The sequence below is a fragment of the Sebastes umbrosus genome, chromosome 18 (genome assembly GCF_015220745.1).
Source record: "Sebastes umbrosus isolate fSebUmb1 chromosome 18, fSebUmb1.pri, whole genome shotgun sequence".
Classification (NCBI taxonomy): Eukaryota; Metazoa; Chordata; class Actinopteri; order Perciformes; family Sebastidae; genus Sebastes; species Sebastes umbrosus.
The window spans coordinates 3881365-3896634 of NC_051286.1; the positions used below are offsets into that span (position 1 = coordinate 3881365).

At 42.3% G+C, this 15270-nt stretch overlaps 1 protein-coding gene across 5 annotated transcripts; it reads left to right on the plus strand.

Moving 5' to 3' along the window:
* The first annotated feature begins 648 nt into the window (after positions 1-648).
* Positions 649-12779, plus strand: znf106b (zinc finger protein 106b). Of its 5 annotated transcripts, none has more exons than XM_037751427.1 (22): positions 747-793; positions 1078-1137; positions 2392-2525; positions 2617-2678; positions 3278-3481; positions 3569-4834; positions 5349-5733; positions 5842-5902; positions 6370-6524; positions 6613-6673; positions 6746-7538; positions 7632-7675; positions 7768-7916; positions 8244-8378; positions 8630-8746; positions 9032-9223; positions 9524-9586; positions 10062-10181; positions 10817-10888; positions 11008-11079; positions 11301-11447; positions 12212-12353. In XM_037751427.1, exons 2-22 carry the CDS (start codon positions 1122-1124, stop codon positions 12266-12268), a joined length of 4305 nt encoding a protein of 1434 aa, XP_037607355.1. In that variant the 5' UTR covers positions 747-793; positions 1078-1121; the 3' UTR covers positions 12269-12353. The 5 variants fall into 5 exon arrangements, with proteins under 5 accessions (XP_037607356.1, XP_037607355.1, XP_037607354.1 ...); XM_037751426.1 differs by having other exon boundaries at positions 748-793; positions 7629-7675; positions 12212-12779; XM_037751428.1 differs by lacking the exon at positions 1078-1137 and having other exon boundaries at positions 649-793; positions 7629-7675.
* The last annotated feature ends 2491 nt before the right edge of the window (positions 12780-15270 follow it).

The window sequence follows — 15270 nt, forward strand, 5'->3', positions numbered from 1 at the left end:
TGATAAAATAAATATACAGTGTATATACATATAAATGTGTATAAATGTACACATGCGTCCAGAAACGGATGTATACATATATATATTTATAAGATAAGATAAGATAAGATGAACCTTTAAGGGAAATTAAGGTGTCAAAGCAGCAACATCAGCAAACAGAGAGAAACACAGGAGAGGTAAAGGTATACAAAAATGATAAATACAATAATAGAGATGTAAAAGATATTGAATGGGTGAACATAGTGTGAACAGTCAATAAATAAATGTAGTATGTGCAATAAATAAATGTAATATGTACAGTCTATCTACTTATTGGAATGCTATCCTAAAAAAAATGTTTTCAAAGGTTTTTTAAAAGTGGATACAGAGTTAGATGATGGTATCTCTATAGGAAGTGCACTCCAGAGTTTGGGAGCCCTGACAGCAAACGCCTGATCACCTCTTGTCACAAAACTGGAGCTGGGAACAGCAAGAAGTAGCTGATCAGATGATCTCAGACCACATACAGGCGTGTAGGGTGTTAATAGATCCATTTTGTATTCTGGGGTCAGATTTGTACTGACAAAAGCAGCCTAAATTGAATCTATTAGCCCATCTCTATTTATCCCAAGCCAATTAAATCAAAAGTAGCCCAATTAGGCGGAAACCAGCGCAACCTGGCAACCCCACCAACCGCCCACTACCAAAACTTCCGGTCTCATCTCCCGCCGCTGATTGGTCAGCGTCATCATTACGTAACCAAACATGGCGGCCGAGCTGCAGTAGAGTTGTGTTTCCATGTGAAATGTTTCTGGTAATTATGATTTATTTACTATTTAAACTTCATATTTGTTCAGTATAACGCGTTAATAATGAACCTAACATGTCGTTAACTTCTCCCGACATCTCCTGAGTGTTGTAACGGTTTATATTTAGTCACATTTAGACGTTAACGAGGCGAGTTTTCACTAAACTACCACGTTTAGCTGCTGTTATGAGTTATTACACTCTGCTTGTTCTGTTATTGGTTGTTCTGTTATTGTTTGTTGTTATTGTTGCTTATTAACTGTCAAGAATCCACCTTAATGCTGATATAAGGTTACACCACCAACCAGGGATGAAATGATCACCTGCCAGGCTACATGCTGGCTGTGGCAGGTGAAAGCATCAGGTCACCTGTCACCATGGAGACAGGCTTTCTTCATATTAAGACATATCATTTTTAAAAAGCAATATAAATGAAATATATTATAACACTTCATCTTACAGGTCTGAAAATTGCATGGTAATTAGGTGAAGTATTTGACATTTCTTTGGAATTACTGCCAAATTACCCCAAATATTTACCTCATAATGTATTAATATTACTTTATTATAAACATTATTTAATAATAATACTGTTTCTCAAATAGCTGGTAATTAATTTAATACATTTCTAGGAAAAATACAAAGTTAATTGATATGCTTTATTTCCATGTCTGCTGATAAATAGATAATAATTAGCAGATAACTTCCCTATTTTAACCATTAGATGCTATTTTAGTATAGAATTATTAAATAATGTTGATAATGAAGTAAGACTTTATTTATATAGCACATTTCATACAGGAGTTGCAGTTCAAAGTGCTTTACATAAAATCAATAAAAACCAAGCAGCAAGAGCAGTGCATGGAGTCAACAATGATAAAAGTAATAAAACATTTTAGAACAGTAGAAATAGTCAAATATAAATAGTGCAGGATAAAATTCGTAGTGCAAGTTACAGAGAAAATGCTCTGGTAAAAAGATAGGTTTTAAGATGTCTTTTGAAAATGTCTAGCGTGTTTGCTTCTCTAATATTTATGGGTAGTGCGTTCCATAATTTTGGGGCATAGTTGACAAAGGCCGCATCACCAATCTTCTTACGACTGCTTCTGGTGACCTCTAATAGACCTACTAATGAAGTCATTTTCAATAAATTGAGGTAAATATTGGGGTAATTTGGCAGTAATTCCAAAGAGATTTCAAATAGGTAACTTGCTAATTATCACCTAATTAGCATGAAATTTGCAGACCTGTAAAATGAAGTGTTACATAATATAGTCATGGATTAATGTTTCATGATATATTCCATAATTCTACAGTCTGGTACCACTGACTGACTCAGTGCTACAATTTTAAAGCGTTCTACTTAGATTTCAGAAGTGGCAGACAAAAAAAATGAGTGGCCGGTAGAAATGTTGAGTGACCTGCCACAGTGGCAGGAGAAGGAAAAGGTTCATTTCACACCCTGCCACCAACAGTGTATAACCTATAGGCTGTAGGCTGTCTTCTGTGATGCTAGTGAGATGCTGCAGTTGAGCTTTATTTACCACATATTTAATGCTAATACAAAGCTAATTATTTCACATATGTGCTGTTATATGTTCTCAGAAATGGCAAAGGTTCAAACCCCGCAGGATAAGTTGGGTAAGACCCCTGTGAAGAAGAAGAACAACAACGCAAAACTCTCCCAGAAGGCCAAAAAAGTCTACTGTGATTTGTGTCGCAAGTCTTATTTAAAACATGTAAGTGACAGTTACATGAGTAGCAGTGTTTGCCAGTATGTTTTTCCCCCTAATAATCTATAATCTTGACATTATGTCTCTTAAACTACAGGAAGCTCAAGAGCATGTGCATGGTATGCTGCACCACAGAGAGCTGGAGACGGTGCTGGGCAAGTGAGTGATATCTGTCAGATATACAAATGTCTACCTGATTTCCCATATTATAAAATAAGTGAGATTTTCATGTTTCTTTTATTATAAAGCTGGCTTAAGTTCTATATAAATACTGTGAAAGTATCGAAACACTCAATCCACAGGGAAATACACACAGCCCGTATTCAGAAACTCTGCATTTGAAACAAGCTGTCAGGATTTCTGTCCATTTGTGATGTCACAAATATACAATATTTAGACCCTTTACACAGTTTTAAATGTAAACATTCTAAATGTGTCCCAGTGTATTTACTGGTTGCAGTGTATGTGAATGTCATCAGCTGACAGGAAGTAAACATGGACCCAAGCTGTTGCTTAGCGACACAATTCTGTTACATTTCGTCAAAATGCGCTAAAACGGAGCGTTTCAGACAGAGGTTAAATATAGGTATATTCAGGCCCATAGTATAAGGAACACAAAGGGTTTTTTTAACGTTACAGCATGTAAACATGTTCTAATAGAAACACAAAATACAAGTATGAACCTGAAAATGAACACAATATGGGACCTTTAATCACTTTTTATGAGTGAAATGTTGTTTATGTTCTTCCATTCACAGGGATTCATTCCATGAATGTCAGGCGTGTAAGGCCTCCTCCATGGGATTAGATGAGTATGCTCAGCACATCTCCACCGCTCAACACAAAGTCAAGCTGAAGATCCTGATGAATAGAAAGATAAAGCCCCTCGCTCTGTGTAAAACTCTGAGCACAGACACCATGGATCGGATCAGAGAGAGAAACAAGACACTGAAAAAAGAGGAGTAATATTTTCACCTGTTTATCTGATTGCATTTTATTCTCTCTGTGAGGTCACATGTTTGTATAACTTTTTTTAATTTCCATTGCAGGAAGAAAGCAGTGAGAAAGAGAAGAAAGAAACTGAAGCAGGCAGCTGGTCAGCAGCGTGGAGATATGCGACAGGGAGGCAGCAGAAACCTCCCGGTGGTGTCCACGGTGGTGAAACAAGTGAACATGAGGAGGACACTGCAACAGGAGACCTACCAGCAAGGAATAAACAATGCTGTTGTTCAAAACAAAGAGAATAAAGTGTTCAGTCTGCAGAGGCCTCTTCAATCAACCCTGCAGAATCAAAGTGGAAGATTGGCGTGTTTGCCAGGAGATCCAGCCGCTCGTTACCCTTCTGTCCGAGACCAGTTCACACAGTCTGCTCAGCAGCTGACGTACGACGTTACTGTCAAAATTGAGGGCTCCCAAACAGTTAGAAGAACGTACAGCACCCAAGGAGGCGCCGCTAACAAGCCAAAACGAACCGCACGACCTGCCGTCTGCCAAAATGACTATTACAACAAGCAGTACGACGGAGAATTCACCAGTGATCACCTTCCTCACAACGGAGCCATCATCTTCGATCAAGGCCAGAATGAGAGTGCGGAATCTTCGGGACAAGAAGGTTCAGCTCAACCCGCTCCAGCGAACGGATCCGCCGCCAACGCAGTTCCCATACGGGACGTCGACGTCAGCGCGATGCTGCGGCAAATCAGAAGAGCGCTTGGCGTGAGGGAGCCGTGTAGAGCTGACCGTGAAGCCCGGAAGCAGAGCAGCGAGGTGGGCGTCCGTAAAGCCGATCGTACCACCGCGCGACAAGCTGGAGCTGAGAAAGAGAAGCCGGCAAGTGGCTCCTTAAGAAACTACGCCAAGGAGGCTGCTGCAGCTACATCTGTGCAATCCTCGCAGGTCAACAGCTCTGCTCCTGCATCCCCCTCTGGTGTCGGTCCCTCCGGTATAGCTCCTCCTAAACCGAAGCAGAGAACATTCAAAATGACACAAGTTATGACTCTGCAATGTGAGAAGAGCTCAATGTTGGCAAGTGACTCAAATGGACCATCAAACAGCGGGGAGAGAATACCTCCCCGCGACATCCAGTCCTCCCTCAGCAGATGTTCGACCGCACCCTCCGAGCCCAATGTGAACGCCGCCCCCAAGGTTCGAATCGCCCACAAATCAGCCACAGTTCAGGGGGGGAAAGAGGCTGCGCTTAAACCAACCCTGAATAAACTGCTCAGCTTATCAGGAGCCAAGAGTCGGACCAGCTGGAGGGAGATATATGAGGAGAACAAGAGGAAGAAGCAGGGGAGGGCCAGAGGCTTGCCCAGGTAAACCTCCTCTTGTCTTTTAACCTCTTAAGCCTCTTTAGGGTGCTGGAAGGTGTGGTTCACCTAGACAGACATACCCAAAATAAATCAAGAATAGCTCCACAACTACCAGGTCTATATGCATGATCCTGGTCTCTATGGATAGGTAAGACCTCAGAGAATTCATGAGTAAACTGTGATGAACCAAAGGAAACATATACATTTTTATCCTCGCTTAAAATGTTTTCTAGATTAGACAGTGGATAACACCAATCATTCAGCAACTCGTTGACTACAACTGTGCCAAAGCAGATATAAATAACACAAAGCACATAGATTCTACAAAGGTTTTAGTCAGGATAGGACCAGGCCGACTTTGGATAAGACCACCACAGCATTTTATGAAGTTTTTAAAGGCAGTGTTTTAACACACAGCTCAGCCGAACCAGGTATCATAAAAGAGGTTAAGCTGTATCTGTTTTGTTTGCCAAACACAAGTTTTTTTATCTGTTGTTTTAATTCTGTGTGGTAACAGGTTTGGGATTGACCTGGCGAACCGTCGGTCTGACAAAGAAAGCAGCTCAGCACAAGCTTGGACAATAGACAACAGCCAGACTCTGTCAGAAGGCTTCCACTGGGAGTCGGTCCCAGAACGTCCTTCAGGTGCACATTGCACCGGACTTCCTCCTCCTCCTCCTCCGCCTCAGAACACAACACATAATGACTCTCGCACAGAAACACAGTCAAGTTCTCAGACGCAGGAGCCTTCAGAGCCGCCTTCGGAGCCGCCCGGTGCAGCGCAGGAAGGCTGCAGCAGTCAGCCGCTCGACGCCGTCTCTGTGAAGGTGGAGCCACGCTTGGAGGATGAGAACGGGGATTCAAGAGGCGACAGCAGCACCAGCAAGAGGAAACACAACGTGGTGAGTAGTATACAGTGTTGTTAAGGGACAGTGTGTAGGATTTGGCGGCATCTAGTGGTGTTGATACATTTGTTATTATTTGAATTTAATTATGGTGTGTTGTTACAGTACGACGGCGTTTCTGATCAGGAGCCAAGTGGAAAAAAGAAGAAAACAAAGTCAAACAAAGGTAATTTCTGATATTTTGAGTGCTTTATTTTTCCAAGTTCCGTAATGTGTAATTTTAACATACAGTGAAACTTTTTCAGACTTTATCATTTTTAGGGCAAGGAAATTCTTACTGTGCTAACACTAATCGATTAGTTGATTTAATCGACAGATCTGTAAAACTGAGTTTCTCCACAAAGACTCACATAAAATCTGTTTTTTACCAGAGATGAGCTCAGGAGTTTGTTGGGAAATAAGTCATTCAGCATGAAAAAATCATAAAATCGACTAAACGACTAAAGAAGTCTTAGTCGACTGAGACCAAAACAACCAATTAGTCGAGTAATTGACTAAGAGGGGGTGTAACGCTGCACTGACTCTGAACCACAGATTTATTTAGATGGATGACGTTTTGTCAGGTCGTCGGATAAAAAAAAAAAAGAAGTCAAATCTCAGTGTGTTTTCTTCTCTTGTGTTCCTCCCTAACAGACCAGGGCCCGATGGACCAGCTGCTGGCCGTGTCTCTGAGGGAGGACGAGCTCAGCCACTCACTGCAGGATTTGGACAAGTCTCTGGTCCAGGTCCGCAACGCCCTGCAGGCTGCCTACACAGAAGTCCAAAGACTGCTGCTTCTGAGACAGCAGGTACCTCCACTAATGAAGACACACACATCCTTTTATAACCGTTTCTTTAAGATGTCACATTATTAAATTGTTCTTCCTGCTGTTATAGTTCACTGCTGAGGTCAACAGTCTGAGAGCGCAGCGCATTGAAATCCTGCAAGGGATGCAAGGTACAGCAGATTTACCCTTTTCTTTAAACGGCTTCATACGCAACAAGACGTTTACCTCTTTCCTTCTTTCAGGAGGATACGTCGGAGCAGAGAGACCCTCCACCTCATCAGCTGCTGCAGTGCAGCCCAGACTCTCTCCCCTTCCTTCCTCTATTGCCTTCCCCTCCTCCTGCTCCTCCTCCTCTAGCCAGCAATCATCTCCCACTATCCCAGCATCCTCCATCAGCCCCCTTGCCCTGCCACCAACCATGCAAGTAAAGCAAGAAATCTTCCAACCACCCACAGCTGGACAGGCCGGTCAGTTTGTCAAAACGGTCTCCTGTAACTCTGATACACTTCAGCAGGTTCCCGTGAACCAGCCTGCGCCCTTGTTTCCTTCTGATTTGCTCCCTTCACTGCTGCTTCCGTCACCACACTTAGCTGCTCCTACAGCTGCTGTTACCGCCGTCAAACAACTCAAAACAGAGCACCCTACTTCACCAGATACTAATGATGTCCCTGAATCGTCGGCCAGGCAGCAGACAGTGACGTTAGCGAGAGAAGAAGCACAGTCGGTTGACAGTGATTCTGAGGAAGAGGAGGGAGGGAATCTCTGCATAGAAGAAGTTAAAGAAAAAGAGCCAGCAGCAGCAGAGAAGCCAGTCGCTGCTGCTGCTGTAGCTCCAGACGACGACGACGGAGGGAACGAGAGCGACGCCTCCGTCAAAATGATGGAGCCCTCCAACCTGGTGGTCATCGACATCGAGGAATCGGACAATGAGGAAGCGCCAGATGTTCCAGTCCACCAAGAGCCTCCTCAGAAGTCCGTCAGCGTGAAGTTTAATTCTTCGAGCACGCAGATGTTTCAGAAGAATGATGCTGAGAGGTGAGAACACGTCTGGTGTTGAATCCTGAATACGTTACTTTACTTGTGTACGTATGAAATGTGACCGACTTTTCTCTCTTGACCTCTCAGAAGAGTTCAGCCTGTTGTGCCAGTGAAAGACGCCAGTGTTGCTCCAGGTGAGTGTCGTCTCTCCTGCTGGCATTAAGTGTCACGGGACATGTTTAGATGCAAAGATAATCACCGTAATCACTGTGTGTTGTTTTTTCAGAGTGTGTTGAAGTGGTCGAGCTCGAGGACGAGGAGCCGTCCGTTGGAGATTTCGCGAATCACACGGGCCCCGTCCACGGCCTCCATATTCACGAGGGCCGGTTGTACACGTGTTCAGGGGACAACACAGCGCGGGCCTACAGTCTGACGGTATGCTGATCTCCATCTAAAATAGGGCTGTCGCAATAACCGCAATATTGACAAGCCAACCGCAGGGCATGTTCATGTTTATATTCATGTGTTCACTGTATCCTTCAGACAATAAGCAAATATAATCAAACCAAAACAATCCCTCTGCTTCACGCAGACTGTTCATTTTCTGCTTTTTACACCATGAAAAATAACTAATCAGTTTTCAACATTTATCTTGAATTTATTATACAAACATTTTATAATTATTTTGACATACCAAGAACACTGATCCATTAAATTATAATCTGTGAGATAATAAGCAGTATATTTTGTCTGTGTATCCAGACGAGGGAGTGCCAAGCGGTGTTTGAGGGTCACACAAACAAAGTCAACTGTCTGCGGGTGTCGTCCCTCCCCAACATGCCGGCGCTCCTCTACACCGGCTCCAGCGACCAGACCATCCGCTGTTACAGCATAAAGGTACTAAACATCTGGACTCCTTTTCAACCCTCATTAGACAGGGAATCGTTTCAGCTGTTGATGTTATTACACATCCAGGTTTTTGTTCAAGAAAGAGCAGCTTTACTGACGCAGGTAGAGTTTCAGTGTGATACCCAGGAGTTATAGTTTACTTGTTGAATTGCTGATGTGTTTAAATTACACTCCCCCTGCCTCCTATCTTCCAGTTTGTTTTAATTTCTTTTTACTTGGTGATTTTTTTTCTCCTCTAGACCACGAAGTGTCTGTCTCAGATCTCTGTGTCAGACAGAGTGTTGTGTTTGCACGTTGCCTGGAACATCTTGTACGCTGGACTCGCCAACGGATCAGTGGCGAGCCACGACTTAAAGGTGAGTGAGATTATTGTAACACTGGACATTAAGAATCACTCATATGCTGTAACTTGAGTAAGACAACCGTTGAAACTGGCTATTTGAATGACCAGGCTAAAGAAAATCTCCATATCTGTAAATGATTTAGCAGCGTTGTTCAGAGCATCGGTCTTATTTTTAACTTTGTCTGCCAGATTAATGTTCAGACAGATCCTTAAAACCGTCAGTATCCTCGTTAACTCTCCCTCCTGCTCTCATATTTTTCTTCATCCTCATCCTGATCTCTCTCTCTCTCTCCGTTAGACTCTGAAGAACTTGGATGTGTTCGAGTGCCACGGCCCGCGAGGCGTGAGCTGTCTGGGTACGGCGCAGGAGGGCGCCCGCCGAGTGCTGCTGGTCGGCTCCTACGACAGCAGCATCAGCGTACGAGACGCCAAGAACGGCCTGCTGCTGCGCACACTGGAGGGTCACACCAAAACTGTACTCTGCATGAAGGTGAGGACATAAACCCACTGAAAACTGATTTTTGTCCAGATAAGGAGGCAAAATAATTGTAAATTCAGATGTTGACACCTGCAGATGCTTCTCAAAAGTGACTAAACATCACATTCACATCTTCTTAAAGCTGGAAATACTTTGTTCCTTTTAAATGCTGCTATAAATTGCTGTATTTTGACTGTAGTTTGGTTTAAAAAGGTCAGTTCTCCTGTTACTTGTAGCTGACTTGTGGATCATCAAATAGATTATTACTGGTATATCAGGTGTACTGAATCATATTTCCTTTGTTGTTTCCAGGTGGTGAACGACCTGGTGTTCAGCGGCTCCAGTGACACGTCTGTTCACGCCCACAACATCCACGTAAGTGTTAAAGATTCACAGGAGTTTAAATTATCTATGAGTATCGATGGACAGGCACCGCCCACAAAATCTCATGAACCCACATGGACCGGCAGCTCTGTCCCCTCTCCCTACTTGCTTCAGCCTTCCCTTCATCCTGAGCAAGCTCTCTACTTTGTGCCGACATGATTACTTCCGCGGATATTCCGTATCATAGCAACCAGATGCAACTAAAGCGTCCTAGCTGAAAAAACGCTGCGCCTCCAAATTGCTCTCGCAGCTGAGCGTTTCTCAGAAGTGCCTCTGCGCTTGTGTCTTGAAATTTGACCACAGATTTAGTTTCTGAGGTTAGTTAGGTTTAGTTACCAACATAACAGTTAAAAGGTTGAGATTATTTGGATTCATAATCTTGTAATATGTAAATGTTAATTTATGCCGAGTGTCTGTCTGGGTTTGTTTCAACTACGTTCACTGTCACGTCCATCTTTATTTGCAGACGGGTGAGCTGGTTCGTATCTACAAGGGTCACGATCACGCCGTCACATCGATCGTCATCTTGGGGAAAGTGATGGTGACGGCCTGTCTGGATAAACTGGTCCGAGTTTATGAGCTACAGGTACAGTATTTATGATGCAATCTTACAATAATGTGTTGTTCGAGAAGGCGAGACCGGCCGGCCGTTTCACACTGATTTCTGAATGAGTGGTTCCTGTCAAATGTTGATGAAATACGAAAGAGAAGGCTTTGAATTTTCTCAATTTAAGACCTCAAATCAAAAGAAAAAGCAAATATTAGCATGTCAATCACTTTCATTCAGTTCATATTGCTTTACCAGCCATTGTAGAATACTTGAAACTAATTTATTTTCCTTTACTAATTACTAATTGACTTCTCAGTTTCCATGTGCAGCGTTAGAAGTGAGGTACAATCAGGCCACCATTTGAAAAGAGATCTTAAAGGTTCTCTATGAAGGAATGAGTCCTAAAACACAGAAATGAGTCAGCATTTTAGCACTTCCTGTTCCCTCGTCTGGAAGTCAATGTGTTTTTAGTTAGATGGCTGAAATAAGGTCTGTGGTTAACACAAGCTGAAGAGATTTTAACGTGAATTTTGAAGCCTTTATGTGTCTTAAAAAAGATATGGTATAGGGAACCTTTAAATTTGACTTCTTGAAGATATCTTGTGGAATATATTACAACAAAATCTTGTGAATCAGGTGACTCATCTTTATCCATCTTTTTGTCTTTCCAGTCCCATGACCGCCTGCAGGTGTACGGGGGTCACAGTGACATGGTGATGTGCATGGCCGTACATAAGAGTGTGGTACGTGGACTAAAACTGGCCCGGCCATCATTTTTAAATTTGCATGACAAAGATTAATTTTGGAAAAAGATGGATGGATATTGTTCAACTATGTATCTACCGTTGTTTGTCCCACTCAGGTCTATACGGGCTGTTATGATGGCAGCGTTCAAGCTGTGAAGCTCAACTTGATGAAGAACTACCGCTGCTGGGTAACGACTCAACGTCTTTATACACAGAGGGAATCATAAAGGGATATTTAAATATTTTAAGTATATTATATATATATGATTTAGATCAATATAATCAGTGCCTTCACACAGAAAACTATCCAACATTCTTCTTCTTAAAGATATTAAATGTTAACACGATTTGTCGATATTTTCTGATTCATCTCAACGTGCGTCCTCGTGACCTTCGCCCTCTTGTTCAGTGGCAGAGTTGCGCTATGATCTTCGGCATGGCGGAGCATCTTCTGCAGCACCTCGTCAGAGATCACAGCAACCCCAACCTGCAAGCGGTCAAATGTCGCTGGAGAAGCTGCAGCACTTTCTTTGGCACACAGCAGTCAGTTCAGCAGGTAATGAAGCGACGCCGTCTTCACACCGTACACAGCTTCCACTTTTCATCCCAGGTGTTTTGTTGTTAAATCATAAATCAGTTTTAAAGCTAGAGTGAAGATACTGGCATCATATGAAACTAGAAAACCTGATGAATCCTTTGGTACCAACCATGTCATACTAGCTTGTTGTGAAGGAGGTTAAATAACGCTCCAAACTTACGCTAAATTTTGACGAGGAAAAATTGGCATGGTCATTTTTAAAGGGGTCCCTTGACCTCTGACCTCCAGATCAGTGAATGTAAATGGGTTCTATGGGTACCCACGAGTCTCCCCTTTACAGACATGCCCACTTTATGATAATCACATGCAGTTTGGGGCAAGTCATAGTCAAGTCAGCACACTGACACACTGACAGCTGTTGTTGCCTGTTGGGCTGCAGTTTGCCATGTTATGATTGGAGCTTATTGTTTTATGCTAAATGCAGTACCTGTGAGGGTTTCTGGATCAATATCTGTCATTGTTTTGTGTTGTTAATTGATTTACAATAATAAATATATACATACATTTGCATAAAGCAGCATATTTGTCCACTCCCATGTTGATAAGAGTATTAAATACTTGACTAATCTCCCTTTAAGGTACATTTTGAACAGATAAAAAATGTGTGATTAATTGCGATTAACTATTTTAATTGATTGACGGCACTAATATATATAATAATATGTGCAGCTTTCAGGATGAGAACAGTTCCTCAGTCTTGTCTTTGTGTATTTTTCCTGCAGACGCTGCCTGAACACATGCAGAGCCACGTGGAGAACGACAGTAAAGTGCAGCCTTGACGGCGGCGGTGTTGGTGGCGGCGGCGGCGGTGAAGCGATGCAGCAGATAAGGTTGTTCTTTTCAGGATTTTTGGTTTTATTTTCCATTAATTTCCAGTGGGAGGTAATTCTTTTTTCCTGTTATTTTCTAGCTTCTGATGTGTTGATCACGTCTCTTTGGTCTTGTGCACAGTTGTATGTTAGACGGAACCCTTGTTATTGATCCCTGAAGCCGTTGTGTGACCGTATTATTGAGACGTTCACTCTCTAACAATCAACCCTGCTGTTAAAATAACTATTGTCAGGTATTTACTTCATCACTTATCTGGAGTTATCAGTAATTACTCTATTTTTTTGGAAGTTTTTTGTTGTCACTGTGAACTCATGACGTGGATTTGTTCACCGTAAATATATATCGTACAGTGAGCCTCTTCAGATATGTGTCATTAGTATATGTGAAGCAATTATTCAGAACATTTCTACAGCTATGCAGCACTGGCATAAAACACCTCCGAGGAGCTTTTGCAAAGCAGCTTTGTAGTTGTGAACTTTTAATATTGTCTGAATCTGTTGATGAACAGCGAAGCAGAAACTGTCTGAACCTGAACAGAATACATCACATATCAACACCCGGTTTGTGACTCCGTCTGTCTGCACGCTCACAGGAGTTATCTTAAAGGAGTATTCCACCAAAAAAAGGATGAAAATCGATGCAGCAGAACCAGAGATGATTATCTTTATTCCATTCTTGTCTTCCTCGTTAAAAACCTGGAGCCTAAAATACCCACAATGCACCTCGAACCGAGTGATTCGGGTGTGTTTGCTAGTGCTGGCTAATGTAGCCTCGAGCAGAGATGAAGAGCGAGCTACAGATCTGTCTGGTAAGCTCACTTCTTTCTAACTCCACACCTCCACAGCTGACATCACTTGAGGCACTTTATCGGATTCCATGCAGCTCTCTGGAGCCACTAAACAACTTTATTCACATATACAGTCGCACTCCCCAAGACCTGAAACAGACTGTTATTTAAAGAGGATTTACTACTTACTACTAAGATCATTTATTAAGTGTCTGTGATGCCTTTTTTTCCCCACAACCTCAGACCTTAAAGGGTTAGGGTTGACGATGTTCTCGTCAATTAGATATTTTCATTTTCACTCATAAGTTAGATCACAATTCTGACTGTATACAACAGGTCTTACTCACCCAAAGTCTGTTCAAATGATGCATTTTCTCAGATGGATATCATCCACAAAATGCACATGTATTTGAAGGATTTCAATATGCAACATTTTGGGAAATTTCTGCCACAATTACACTTCAGTTATGCAAGAACCCATAACTGAGCTGCTGTGATGCAACCGACCTGACAGCCGTGGCATCAGTTAAGCTGAAGTTAAAGAGCGTCGTGCTCCACACACTTTGATGTCACAACCTCACACCTCGTTCTTGTAGTTTTAGGAAGGGTCAGGGCTCTGAGTATTGTCACGAGGATTTTCAAATCCTTTCCTAAAGTTTTTCAAAACTTAAGTCCTGAGATTGTCGTCACTCCGGTGTGGAGGGGACCAGCGTACATAGACGATAAACAGGCTTAACATGCTGTTATATTGTATTATTTATAGAAGGTGCAGTTTGGGAAATAACTCCGGAGTTTAAAATCCAATATTTAGCCTGCTGTACTTTCTGTATAAAGAATAAAACCAGCCTGCTTTGAAGTCAGATTTTGAATCAGAAAGTTGTTATTGTTCCTGACATTCAAGACAATGAATCCTTAATTAATCCTTTCACACTTGATATCTTTAAAATGACTGAGAGGTTTGATCATACATCATGACATATATAAACCATCTATTCATTTCCCAAAGAGTTATTCCAGGCAATGTGCTCGTCCCCTACAGTGTATCACTTTATATGACACACATTTGTGTTTTGGGCAAATGGAAGGAGTCGTATTGAAAGTTGTCAGACCGAACGGTCCAGAGAGGAAATGCTGTTTTAAAGTCACGCCTTCGTTTTTGTATGTTATACTGTACAGTGTGTATTTGATTTGTGTTTAATACCTACTGTATGTGTACAGCAATAAAAGTACAAATATCATCTACAGTGTCCACCTCTCCATCCTTTCCACGCTTCCCATTCATTTATGGAAGCAGCCGTGCAATGCAATCTGGTTGCGTGGCGGCGCAATTCAAGAGACGGGGCGTCACGTTGTCCGCTCTTCATTTGCATAAAGTTGAGGTCTTTATGCAAATCAGGAAACTCTAGAGAATCTTTTAAACTAAGCGGTGTCGATCCAAAATAAAGACAGAGTCAGCAACTTATTTGCAATTTATTTCTCGCATAAAATGTTTTCAAAAATACATTTCGTGAACTATTTTTATGATACAAGAGAAGAAAGTTTCTAAACAAGCCGCCATGTTGTTTGCAGTTTTAAAGCTGGGAGCAGCATCCCACAAGGGAAAGCGTTCGTCCAATCAGGTGCCGAGTGCCTTTAGTGTCTAGTGCCAGCCCATCAAGCGTCCAATGCTGGGAAGCGATGCGATCCCTCGCCATAAAAAACGCCCCTGTGGACACGACATGATACTTCTAGCTTTGCATTACTAACCAAATATTCTTCACAACTTAGGAACTTTAGCAGCAACCAGGACCCTATTTCTCATGTTTGTGTGTCCAACTGACTAATAAGGACAACACAGGCTGCAATACGGTGCTATTGGGGCAAGCTGGAACCATTTACGTCCACTAAAAATGCTTTTAAATATGTTTGATGACAGGCTCTGATTGTTATTATTAAGTGTCTGACATTATGGAAAGAGTCCCGAATTGCAAGATGTACTGTAGGTCCCAGAGAGAAAACAGCAATGCACTAAACCGTCCCTAGTCTGCAGGAAAAAAAAGAAGAAGAAGAAGGAGATGTCTCGTTCTGAGATCTCATGTGTTGCCGGAAGTCAACGGTGAAATAGAGGAATACATCCATGGAGGAAACGTGAGTGCCAGCCGGGCAGAGTTTGTTGTGTTGGAG